Below are 13832 nucleotides of genomic sequence, written 5' to 3'. Positions count from 1 at the left end.
TTTGGCTTTTAAAGCCAAAAAAGCAGAGATAAAGCCCTTGTTGATATGCCCCTATTTGCGGTAAATATTTATTGTTAACACACCATTTGCAGGAAACATTTACCATACACTGGAACAACAGAATGCGAGCTGCTATTATTTGCGGTATTTTTGTTTAAATGTGTCCTTTGCTCCAGAAATTGACACAAGGACAAATGTTTTCTAAAATATAGGGTGAACCGACAGATTTGCATTTTATGTAATTGAACACAATCTCGTGCAAATGTTCCTAAATTACATGGAGCTAATTTTGCGCACCCATAGATAATATGTCAAACATGTCTCAAATGCTTTTGTTAAATTTTTGGAAAAACACACACAAATCATAAACACTGTTCCCAATAAGGTGCGTGCGCGCACCTCTCTTCCTGTGAGTGCTCAATCCTGTGTGTGGAGCGAGCACACACTGGACATGCCGAGAGAGAATTTGTGCAGCCGCTTTAAAAAGCACTTTCTTGATGAGGTTTTGCCAGCAGGAGTGCAGGTAAGGCTGACTTGCGGCACTTGCTGTATGTTTTTGGCGCGGCGCTGTGCGGGGAAGACTGTGGGCTTTTGTTTAAGTATTCGTGTTAATCACAGCCCCTTTACGAGCTGTACATGAATACTTAAACAAAAGCCCACAGTCTTCCCCGCACCGCGCTTTACTAACAAAAGAGTAGAACACGTTTAAAAACACAGCGTGTGAGTGCACACTGTGTTTTTAAACGTGCTCTACTCTTTTGCATGGGCCGCTCTTGCCCCTATGGGGTCCTTGTGGCCACGGGGAGAGTTAACATGCCATAGAATTTCAACATTTTCGAACAATTATGCTTGTAAAAAAACCAACAATAGCGAAGTATTAAAAAATCCTGTCCATCTTTTTTAGCTTTACAAATGTATTACCATAATGCTCCGATATGAGGAAACCTACATTTGTATGGTTACTGACGGACATAAAAATATGAAACTCGAAATAGTTTAACCTTATATGAGGATCATAGGGCCTGAACTGCAAAGCTGACTGGTTAAAATTGTTTGGAATGCACTTAACTGATTTAGCAATTCTGAAAAGATTTTACGAATCTCTAAAGGGATTTAGAAATGGTTTCCATATAACTATTTGGAAGGGAAGTGTTTAGGGCATCCCTTCCAATAAGCGATTCAAACCCTGATGTATTATTGGTTTGCGATTGCAGTTCTGGCCAGAAACCATTAACCAGTTACCGAAACCCAAGTTAGGGTGGTAACTGATTCACAAAGGGGAAAAGGTGGTAACTTCAGGGGGAGTAGCCATGGTCGAGAGGACAATTTCCTACACTCACTGAAGTTTTCCAAAGCGGAAACAGTTTTTTAAAGCTGCCCTTATTCCTTTAAGGAGATCGGGCTGCTTAAAAAAGTTTTGCATTTTGGAAAGTAATGACACGGAGGGTAATCTTCCGTCCCTTACAGTACACCATCCCAGTTCACCAGCCATGTAACTAATGTAAGGTGTTCGCAAATCTAGCATTTGAATACCCCTGTTGCATAACAAATGCCCAATACATTGACTTTTGATGACCTTGGTCTATTCTCAGGACTTTACTGTGTTGCAATAACTTAGTAAATATGGTGTGGCTCAAATGCAACCCTGGGTGGCCAACAGTAAACAGGAATATTGAGCAGGGACTTTGATCTTGATTGAGACTTGCACCTGATTCACAAATATTAATCCCTATTTCCTGCAGTGTATGTCTACTACCATGTGCTTGGAAACAACAAAACATGCCTTCTTATTTATTTACATTATTTTTTTAACGTGTGGCAAAGAAAAAGTATACATATATATATTATTTCCAACAAGTGCCCCAAGAGCATGGATGCACTCGAACAGACTTTATTTCCAGGTAAAAGGAAAGCCTGAATTCTGATGTCAATTTCAGCTGACATGTTTCGGAGCTCCTGCTCCTTCTTCAAAGGCTCGACACTGAGGTTTGTGCTTTCCAGGGAGGGCGGGTGGGAAGTATGACTGGGTCAAGGACGAGTAGGACTAAGAGTAATGGGGATTACCGGTAAGTAATCATAGCATTACCTCTACGTCCTTCGTCCTCGACCCAGTCATCACTAATGAGGCATACCAAAGCAACCCCACAAGCAGGCCTTTGGCAAACCACACAGAGAACATAGACCGAACACAAAAGTGGAGTGCAGCAAGTGAAAAATCTTTATTAAACACACAGAATCAGGGGGGGGACAACCCCCACAGCACGCAACACACCACAACCAAAATTGGTCTGGTCAGACAGAGCACAATTCAGACGATAGTGCCTCACAAAAGTAGAATCAGAAGCCCAAGTCTCAGCCTGACAGATCTCATCAAGGGAAACCCCATGAAAAGCAGCCCAGGAAGCAGAAACACCCCTAGTGGAACAGGCCTGAACCCCAGAAGGGCAAGGCAAACCAGAGCCCTGTTATGAAAGAGAAATAACAGCCTTGATCCAGCGACGCAGAGTAAGACGGGAGGCAGCCTTACCTCGACCAGCCAGACCAAAGGTCACAAAGAGAGAGTCGGAAGAACGAAACCCCGCAGAGCGTGAAACATAAATAGACAGCTCACGTTTCACATCCAGAGAGTGAAGCAACAACTCAGCAGGCGAGGAAGGAGAAGGACAGAAAGAAGTAAGAATCAACTCCTGAGAGCAATGAAAACGAGAACAAATCTTTGGTACAAACACAGGATCCAAAGAAAGGACCACCGCATCATCCAAGAAACTTAAAAAGGGAGGAGAACAACGCAACGCAGTGAGCTCACCCAACCGCTGAGCAGAAGTAACAGCAACCAGAAAAGCCACCTTTAAAGAGAGGAACTTAAGGTCAACAGACTCCAAGGGCTCAAAGGGAGAGGACTGCAGAGCACCCAGGACTAAAGAAAGATCCCAAGGAGGAACCGGAGAATGAGCAGAAGGAGAGGACAGAAAAAAACTCCGGAACAACCAGGAAACCAACAACCCATCCGAAGACAGGAGCGAAGCCGGATCCCGGAAAGCCCGAACAGCAGCCCACTGCCCCTTCAGAGTAGACAAGGCATACTTCTTCTGAAACCCATCCAGAAAAAACTAAAGGATAGAAGGAATAGGGCAAGAGACAGGAGACAGACCAAGCCCCGAACACCAGGAGGAGAAAGAAGCCCAATGTTTTGAGTAGGAGGTCAAAGTGGACTTCCTACAGGAGCCCTGCATCACAGTGATGACGTGGTCAGTCAAACCCCGGACCCCAAGAGACACCCGTTCAACCTCCAGACCGCCAGGGTGAGAGGGACCAGGAGGGAGGGAGACGGCGACCTCAGGGGAGATGGGTAGCGGGGTAGAATCCTAGGAGGACCCACCGCCAGACTCAACAACAACGGGAACCAGTACCTCCGAGGCCAGTGAGGCAAGACAGCCACCACCCGGGCACCCACCCGCTGGACCTTCAGCAAGAAGGCCGGAATCAGGAGAAATGGGGGAAGGCGTAAAGCAACCAAGGGGGCCACCGGAGAGACAATGCCTCCACCCCCCAAGCACCCAAAAGAGGGGAAGCTGTGCATCTGTCCAGGAGGCAAACAAGTCCAGCTCGGGAGTCCCGAACCTCCGACAGAGCATCCTGAAAATCCTGGGGGAGAGACACAGGGTCAGAGAAGACAGAAACCTGCGACTCAAGGCATCCGCCACCACATTGTCCTCACCCCTGATATGCTGAGCAGCGATGGCCAGAAGATGACACTCTGCCCAACCCGCAATTGCACAGGCCACCAGATTCAAAGAAGGACTGCGAGTACTGCCCTGGTGGTTGATGTAAGCCACAGTTACTGAGTTGTCGGACCGCACCAGGACATTGCATCCCAGCAGACGATCCTGGAAGAAACAAAGAGCACGGTCCACCGCAGACAGCTCCCTCCAATTGGAGGACCGGCGGGACTCCGACCGGAGCCAACGAGCCTGAACAGCCCACTGACCCAGAATCGCCCCCCAACCGGACACACTGGCATCCGTTGTCAACACCAACGGAGGCGGCAGGCGAATCTACATCCCCCTGGAGAGATTGGAGGAATCCAGCCACCACTGGAGAGCGGACACAACCTCCATAGAAACTGGCACAGAGATAGCATAGTCCCGAACTGGAAAGGGCACCCAACGTTGAAGATGCCACAGCAGAGGCCGAAGATGAACCCTGGCCCAGGGCACCGTGAAGACAGTTGCAGCCATATGACCCTGAACCTCGAGCCACTGAAGGAGGGGAGCCGCAGCCTGGGACAACAACCTCCGCAACAGGAACTGAAGGCGCAGAAGCCGGGAATCCGGAAGGAACACCTTGCCCAGGACTGAATCGAAGACAGCCCAGATGAAAGACCTCCGAGTGGCAGGAATCAGCTGGCATTTCGGAATGTTCATGAGAAACCCATGCTGCTCTAGCATACGAATGGTCAAGGAAAAATGTTGAGACAGGACCGCAGGGTAAGGAGCCAGGAGCAGCCAATCGTCCAAGTAAGGAAACACTGACACACCCAGGAGGTGAAGATGGGCCACCAAGGGAGCCACCACCTTGGTGAACACGCGGGGCGCAGACCGGAGAACAAACGGAAGGACACAGAACTGCCAATGACGGCCCTCCAGGCAGAAGCGCAGGAACTGCTGATCCTCCAGAGCTACAGGCACATGAAGATAAGTGTCCTGGATATCTAGCGATGCCAACACCCAGCCGGCCTGAATCAAAGGTATCACCCGTTGCAAGGTCTCCCTTTTGAAAGGGATCTTCCGGGCAAACAAGTTCAGACTCCGGAGATTGATGACAATCCGAAAACCCCTTGTGACCTTCGTAACAAGAAAAACAACTGAATAGGTCCCCAGACCCCACTCCAACCGGGGAACAGGCACAATCGCCTTCTTCAAGAGTAAAAAGTGAACACCGTCGATCAAAGATTGACGTCGAGACAGGTCCAAGGGCGACGGAGTCCGTACCACACCCGAGGGAGGAGGAAGGGACAGAAACTCGATTCGATACCCCCGGACCAGGATATCCAGCACCTACTGATTGTAGGTCATCAGACGCCAAGAGGGAAGGAACAACCGCAGCCTCCCACCAACCTCTGGAGTACCACCAGCGTGACCAACCCTGGGGGCGGCATAGTCAGGAACGCAGCGGACCCTGTCCAGCATCTCGGGGGGGCTTCTTCTGAAATTTCCAGGGAAACCCCTACCAGCACCTTTCGGGCCCTTAAAGGATGACTGCTGAAACCGGGAAGGCTGATGAAAAGTCTTGGCATGAGAGAAAGAAAAATCCTTACGAGAATGCTGGCGATGGGAGGAAAAGGAATGCTTCCGCTCTTTGAACACCTTGTGAAGCTTATCCTCAAGAGCGTCCCCAAAGAGACCAGGGCAACCGCAAAGCCATGGACCTCTGGCCGGCCTCCGTATTCCAACCCTTCAGCAACAAGTTCCGATGAGCGGCAATAGAGGAACCACAGGACAAGGCAGAAGCGCGCACAGAAACGAAGGCAATGTCCGAGAGGAATTCGGCTTGACGTTCCATGGATTCCAGCAAGTCCGGGCAACTGCCACCCTCCTGCATCGTGGAAAACAAAGTCTTAAAGTCAGTCAACAGTGATTGAGTGACATAAGCCCCATAGACACCAGAACGGATAGCAAGGTGAGAGCAGCATAAGACTTCCTCAACGCAGAGTAAATTTTCTTATCCACACCATCACGCAGAATATTATCATCCACCATAGAAGGACAACCAACCAAACTTGTGACAATGGAATCCACATGCACCGACTCAGGAAACGATTCCTCCATGTCCTGCAAAGGATACAGTTTGGACATAAAGTGTGGCATCATGATGTGATCAGGATCCTTACATTCTTTCAAGCGGACAACCATCACAAAAGGATGGATAGGAAGAGAAGTAGTAACAGGCTTCTGAAAATGTAGCAGAACGGCATCTGAGGAAGTACTGGCCACAGCATCATCAGGAAACCCCATGTTCTCACATACATGAGAAAGAAGGTCAGGCAACAACTCCTTGGAAACATATTTGCCTTTCAGATCCACCGCCCCCGAGGAAGAGGTATCAGAAGAATCCGAGGAAGAAATGTCTGAATAGAGACCAACACCCCCAGCAGAACGACCCCCAAGAGACTTCTTGGAGGACTTCAGATCAAACAAAGTCTCCAAAATCAGGCGCTTCAATCTGCCATCATACAACCTGGCCCGCTTCACCGCAGGGGCAGAATCCCCACTGTCAGCAGGGGAAGAGGAAGAGGAAACAGGAGACATATGCTTTCGCTTCTTGTGATGTTTCCCCATCATGAACACTAAAAACAGGACCCAGCGCACAAAACCAACATAGGCAGGAACAGACCAGAATGCGACCCCGCCCTACTTTTAAACAAAGACAAGCCGGAAACCGCCCTCAATCAACTGGCATGGATAAACTGCTGATTACAAACCAAAAGCGAGGCGGGAGGGGGCGTGGCCAATCCCAAAACTACAGAACACCACCCATCATGGCCGCCGAAGGCTGAAAACTCATCAAGACTTCAGCGTGAAGGCCACGGAGCACCACGGAGCTGCAGGGCACCCGGAGCCCACCCGGGCGCACCACATCGGCAGCGGCACATAGGGAAGCAGAACGGAGCACTCAGAACCCAACCGGAGTGCTCCTAAAGACCCGCTGCACATGGAGCGCCCGAACCTCACCTTGGGCGCTCCACAAAGGCCGCGCCTGAGCGACCCGAAAAGCAGCACATCAGAGCACTCGGAGCCCAACCCGAGTGCACCGAAAAAAGACTCGCCGCACATGGAGCGCCCGGACCCTAACCCGGGCGCTCTACAAAGTCCTCGTCTGAGCGGCACAACAAAGAAGCAGACCGGAGCGCTAAGAGCACAATCTGAGTGACCCAAAAAGACGCGCTGCACAGGGAGCGTCCAGACCCCAACCCGGACGTTCCACAGAAAACACCAAACACAGGACTCCTCAGGCAGCCCAAGGCATGTTGAAAAGAGGACTCAAAGCCCCAAACCAGCTGCAGCGGTCGACAGGCGGGACCACAGCACAAGGGAGGCGCAGCAGGGAAGGACTCACCCGACAAAAGGACCCCAGGAAACCAGCGTAGCCCAGCAGAACCAGTAACTAGGAACCCGAAGAAGTCCAGGAAGCCAAGCAGCCCGACTCAAGTAGCTCCCACGAAGGTCCATGAGCACCCCCAGAGCCCAGCAGCGGAGGAAACTACAGGACGACACGAAGCAGGTAAGTGCCCAGCACCTACCCAAGCGTCCACCGGCAGGAAACAAAACAGGATGTGCTTTCTATTGGCTATGTACTTATAACCCCTGGCAGGAGGGTGGGTGGAGCCTAAAAGCGTTTCCTGTTTTGTTTCCTGTCAAGTGGAATACCTCATTAGTGATGACTGGGTCAAGGATGTAGAAGTAATGGGCCACTCAGGTGAGTAATTCCACATTCCCTACTGGGACTTGTAGTATGTATCAGAATAAATCCATACCCAAATGGGTGCTGTGTCCCTCAAGCTGTTAACAATCAATCTTCACAGCCCTCTGATGGGCCTCAGAGTGCAAGTCAGTTTTCAATCCTAAATGCTGCTGTCCCACTCCACAGACTCGCCATAATTCCAAGCCTCATAGCTAAGGGTGGGCGGGCAGCTACGCTTCGCCCACGGAGTGCACGTAGCGCTGCCTGCTTCGCCATTTACGAAGTAGGCGTAGCAGGCAGCGCTACGCCCACGCTGCTGCGAAGCGAAGCTGCCCACCACCCGCCGCCCGCCCGCCCTCATTTAAAAATACTTAAAAGAATATAAAAAGTAAATTAAAGACCTTACCTGAAGTGCGGCGTCCCGGGGCTCCCTCTGCTTTCTTGCCGGTAACTTCTTCACAGAAATGCGCATGCGTGGACGCCCGCGCATGCGCATTTCTGTGAAGAAGTTACCGGCAAGCAAGAAGAGGAAGCCCCGGGACGCCGCACTTCAGGTAAGGTCTTTAATTTACTTTTTATATTCTTTTAAGTATTTTTAAATGAGGGCGGGCGGCGGGTGGCGCGTAGTGGGGCTACGCGGAGCGCGCGAGTGTGCGTAGATTTTGCCACACTACGCGCTGCTCCACGTAGCCCCACTACGCCCACTACGCCCAGGGTTACTCATAGCCCCTTTAAATGCAGGGTGGTGCAGTCCTCCACTGCTGTTGGGGCACTTATTAGAAACATATACATATATATATATATATAGACACATTTGTACATATAAATTATTTTTTTATAAAAAATACAAAGGCTACATGGGATAGCTAGAACTGGTAAATTTCAGTGGTTTTGTGCCTTGTTTCAAACGGTATGTTTTAAGTGACATTTTCACCCAATTATAACGTCCTTAACCCTTGTTTTTTTCAGTGAAAATATATATATATTAACACATCTTGTATTGCATTTCATTCTCTGTATTTCAAAGGAAGGTTGCATTTATTGTTCTCTGATGCCAAACGCAACGATGCAAGTGTATACGTAGTAATGTTGTAACATCATTTTTAATTTGGCGGTGGTGAGGCTGGCACTGAAGTTTCAGAATATGTTTACAACTAGCCTCAGACATGCAGTGGCCAATTCACAAAGGCATTTGGGAATATGGAAAGAGGTACTACAGGAGTACTCTTTTATGTATTACCTGTCACATGCATCAAAGCTTTTTGCGATCGCAAACGGTGCGATTCGCAAAAATCGGCCGTTTGCGATCGGAAATTTAGCTTTTGCAATGCATCAAGGGTCAAGGACATCGCAATTTGAGAATTCGCAATTAATTGCGAGTTCTCAAATTGCGATTGCATTTAAGGAATCGCAAAATGCGATTCCTTAAATGCAGTGCAAGAACCACTTTGAAGTAGCGATTTCACTACTTGGGGGCGCAAATTGCCATGAAGTTGAACTTCATGGTAATTTGCAAAAACGTTGAAAAATGCACTAAAGTGCATTTTTCAAAGTTGTAGGTTACACACACACATGTCTTTGGGACATGTGTGTGCGCAACATTTGTGCACGGTTCAATTTCAGGGGTGCAACAGGGTGTCCTTTTGACACCCTTGCACCCTTAAAATTGCATGAGCAATTTGTGTGTACCAATTGGTACTCGCAAATTGCGCGTGCAATTTTCCATTCATTCCTATAGGCCTGTAGGTCCATAGGAATGAATGGGAAGCTATTCCTTGTTTGCAAGTCGCTATTTGCGAGTCGCAAATAAGGAATATGTAGGAATCACAATTATTATAGCGATTCCTACATGCATAGGATTTTGCGAGTCCTTAATTGTGAATCCTTAATATTCGCAATTAAGGACTCGCAAAATCTTAGCTTGATGCATGTGCCTGTACATGCCTTTCTGAATCAGCCCCGAACCGTCCAGCATTATGATTAAAAGTGCAAAGAGACACAGTCATTTCCATTTTTATTAATGGTGTATCAATGTGACTCGAATTTTATTCCCATATTAGATGTTTAAGGGCAAAGTCAGAAAGGCAGGTAAGAGTAAATTAAAGCCTAGTACATGAGTACTCCTTTACAGACTCTTACATATCTTTGTGATAGCCCCCTGCATGTTTCGTTATAGTCTGCTTTTTCCACTGCTTCATAATTATTGTGTTTTTTTTTTATAGAAACATTTTTATTTCCATGTCCATTGCAAACAGTACAACCAGTCGCTCTGTCAAAATGCACTATTTGTACATGGAAATTCTCAAAACACCCCACTCCCTTCCACACTAATTATTGTGAATTGTAAAGCATGATTTTCTATTTTTTAACCTTACTTCTTCAAATTTATTTCTTCAAGCCACTCCCTTTCCAAACAGCTTTAAGTGTTTCACCTGCGAAAATGTGGCGGACAATTATAACTGCAACCGATGGGCCGAAGACAAGTGGTGTCCTCAACGTAAGTGGTTGGCATTGGGGATTTTTTTTAAAAAGTTGTCAGAGATTGTGCGCTATAAAATGTCAAATAATAAAATTAAAAAGGCACGTTGTTTGCCCCGATGTTCAACGGCTTTATATCTGATAATAACAATATCAATCTAACGTATTTGTGTTGCAAGGATATCATTTAATTTTTTTTCTTTAAAAATAAGATTTAAAAAAAAATTAACTCTTTGGAGGAAATAAAATGAACACTTCTGCATCAACTGAGGGTTTATGATCTGATTTAGAACGAAAGTAAGACTAAGGATGAAATTCAATATATTTCATAATCTCACTTTTAAAATAACACTTAACCTGTCTAAGTTCTTGCTCCCCGCTGCCAACCTGTGCTGTTCCTAAACTGGTTGTAACAATAAATCAATACATGAATAAATGCAAGGGTCGAATGTTTTTCTTCTTAGTAGCATGATGCAGGGGTGTCCAATGCCAGAGGAACCAAATACCAAGGTTTCCCAGTTTTGAGTCAATAAATTGCCTCTTTCTTCCACCACCCTAATGACTGTCTCTTGATCTCATGCCTCATCTAACCGGTGTGTGGTTTGAAGCAAAAGTATTGCATGAGCCTTCTCTTTTCAACTATTTAAATTTCCATTTTAGGCTTTTCTAAAAACACACAACTGAGCATTACTGTTTGGGCCATTAGGGTGGAGGTGGCGCTTCAGCGACACATGCAATCTCCCATAATTAGTAAGTGATTGTAGTCAGTTGCAGGGAAAATTGAACATAGTTTCTCAGTCCCACCCTGGTCCAAACCCTACCAATTTGTGTGAAAGAAGACACTGATTATGAGAAGCCTGGGAGGTGGTTTGAAGTGTGTCTCAAACTCCCCTTTGGGTGTTTCCATGAGGTGTCTTCTTTTAATTTTCCTCCTTCAGGAGTGTTTGCAACTGATTATATTTACCTATGTAGGTCTGAATTGATGTGCAGAAAGAGAGAACTTGACACAACCTATTTTTTTTTCTCTAAATATTTGTTGGTTTTCCCCTATTACCTCTGGGAAAAATAGTATCTAACAACAGGGGCACATCAGTTTCTACAGGGGTACCTTTGTTCGATATACATTATACATTGGAACAGAGTAAAGATTTTAACTCTGTAGTTTATGGAGTGGAACATTTGTATCCACCAACTCTTCCTGTGGTGTGGGTATTTGGTTCACAAAAGGTTAAACATCTATAGTGTGGTTGAAATTGTGTATTTTATTCCAGACTCCTTAGGTGCATGGGTAAAAATGATATTCTAGAGATCTTGTGCTATACAGCCCTATAGAGTCATGTTAACATTCTTCCACCCGCTATTAAACTTTACTTTAGGCCAGTGACATTATTTAGATGTGTCCTATTAAGGAGATGTCTTTGGTGTCATGGAAAGAGAAGATACAAAGTACAGCTGTAATTCCCAGTAAATGAACTGGTCATTTGACCAATGGTAGAATGTAGTTGAGCCCCCTAATGTAGCCAATATATTAATGCAAAAAAAGAACCTTACAAACATTCTAAATTGCATTCTCAAGAGGGGAATATGTTTACAAAACAATTCCAAAAAATTAAAGAACACATCAAAAATGTACATCCATTTTGGAGGTCAGTGTTGCTAGAGGCTGAAGTTGCATCTCACACCTATACCAAGCATAAATGTTTGGCGCCTCAAACCCACTTGCATGAAAGCCAAAATATTCTTCCTAAACTGGAAAAACGCTGATGTGCTCAGAGAGCAGCAGGAAGTGTAGGAAGCTTTTCAGCACCTAAAGAGGAAGTACCACCCTAGCCCTGAAGGCTTTATTGCCCTTCTACCTCTTCCTTCTTGTACCACCTTCTCATGCCACACAAACCAATGATGGATTTCAACCTACCCCAATTCCAATCACTGATGTGATCAGTGTAACCCCCAATTAGCAAAAAGACATGAAGGGTCAGGATTGCCTGCATCACACAAGTGCCTCTAAAACCATCTTTCAGTGATGCAGCCCCCCCAAGTCAGTCCACTACAAGAGTGCCTTTTCCCATGTATTTTGGGATGTGGGTGCACTTCTTTTACCTTTGCTGTACATCTCATGTGTGAGAGGGAGTCTTATACAATTGCTAGACCATGTTGTATCTGCTCTACGTAGGTGAGAGAAGCTTGCCTTTCTGCTATGCATTGGGTTCCTGTTCTGTGTGTGAACAGGTACAGCGCTGCTGCTGTCTGTTCTGTAGCAAGGGGTGGTAGTTCTATCTGTGTGGGGTATAAAGCAGATTCTATTTACTGCATTCCTAGATGTCACTGTTTTGTAAGAGAGATAGAAAGAGAGTGTGTCTTAGGGGTGGGTGGAACTCGTGGAGTTTCAATTCGTGGAGTTACACGGAGTAACATAAAAACTCTCTGGGATTCCACGGAGTTCAGTGAATGGGCAGAAATCAGTACATGCACCGTTTGTGCTGATTTGTAGCGCTGGGAGCATGTTCCTCACTGCAAAATCAGTGTTAATGTCACCATGCGGCATGCCAGAGGGCGCTGCTTCTTTGCTGCTAATCGAGTAGATTTTCTACGCGAGTGTCGGCTTTTTCAAAGCGAATGGTTGCAACCGCCCGTGTTGATATAATCTCTCCGGGTGACGTTCTTGCACTTGAAAATCCTTCTAGAGTACACATACTCATTTTGTGTGTGCGTGCATGTGTGTTTTAGCATGTGTTCATGCATGTGTGTGTGTGAGACTGAAGCTTGCAGTGCTGTCGCCCATGCTGTACAGTGTGTGCAGGAATCTATAACTCCAGATTCCGGAGGCTGTGTAGTACATGTCTTAAATGTGAATGCAAACTTTATATAATGAAGTATATTTCCTAGGACGTGCTGTTCTATACTTTACGCTAACGTGGTATCCAGGACACCCTGTGAAAGGCATGATCCACCTAAAAATGTACAGGTGATGCTTTACTATGCATAATAAAAGTGTGTCCTGTAGCTATGCCTGTTTTAAGCAAGCAAGGGAAGCTTGCACTGCTGCTGCTTGAGCTGATTCCTATTCAGTGTGTGAGGGAAGCTTGTACTATGGATTTCTGTGCTGTACCTGTTTAGTGTGTTAGTGAATATTAGGAAGACATTTTCAATTTACTCATTCCAAAGCTAGTTGGGCTGTCAAGAAGTACAGCAACATTTGACAGGTAATATTGAACGTTCCTCGCGAGCGGGTTTCTAGAAATGTTTGGTGCGCGCTCAAAGATGTTATCACTTCTGTGCTATTAGCATTTGAAAACATTGCTTTATCTTTGTCTAAGCACGCTTTTGCGTGAGAAGTCTTGCACTGCGCACAAAACATGAATGTTTTTGTGATTTCCTGCACAGATACTCACTATTGTTTGACGGTACATCGCTTTGCAAGTCATGGCCGGAGCAGATCTGTCACCAAAAAATGTGCCACGAAAGAGGAATGTCGCAGCGTGGGTTGTCACCACCACAGGGAATATGGCCACACGGTAAGCATCGTTGTGAATGTTGACATCATGTAGTTGCGTGGTTTGAACAGTAGATCTATGGCCTATAAGTTACCCGTTGTGAGCAGCTGCTCCACCCTGGTTATGAAAAAAATCATATTGCATAAAGTAAGGGTAAAACATTTTCTAGGGCATTCCCTCCTGAAGTTGGTAGGGTCCACACCTGCAATTTTTAGAGTCTTGGGGCCACATCACATCAAGTGAACACTGAGAGCTCACATTTTGGACAGTTTCTGGTACATTTTTGGGCTAACTGGTGTCTTAGGTAGAAGAGCTGGAGCCAATGTCGTAGCGAAGGAAGAGCGGGTCGGTTCGCCACTGGCGGACACATTTTGGGGGTGGCAACCCCACCATGTCTTA

At 46.4% G+C, this 13832-nt stretch overlaps 1 protein-coding gene across 2 annotated transcripts in view; it reads left to right on the top strand.

The window, feature by feature from the left end:
• The window catches only part of LYPD6B (LY6/PLAUR domain containing 6B), a 267730-nt gene that overhangs the window by 196078 nt on the left and 57820 nt on the right, over window positions 1-13832 (top strand). For both annotated transcript variants that reach the window (XM_085645608.1, XM_085645607.1), the window contains exons 5-6: window positions 9860-9958; window positions 13324-13454. In XM_085645608.1, the coding sequence (XP_085501734.1) occupies window positions 9860-9958; window positions 13324-13454 (230 nt within the window). The remainder of the gene's footprint in view (window positions 1-9859; window positions 9959-13323; window positions 13455-13832) is intronic.

The sequence above is a fragment of the Triturus cristatus genome, chromosome 3_1, assembly GCF_964204655.1.
Source record: "Triturus cristatus chromosome 3_1, aTriCri1.1, whole genome shotgun sequence".
Lineage (NCBI taxonomy): Eukaryota > Metazoa > Chordata > Amphibia > Caudata > Salamandridae > Triturus > Triturus cristatus.
Note: the sequence above shows the minus strand (reverse complement) of the source record. Positions and strands in the feature narration are given on the sequence as shown.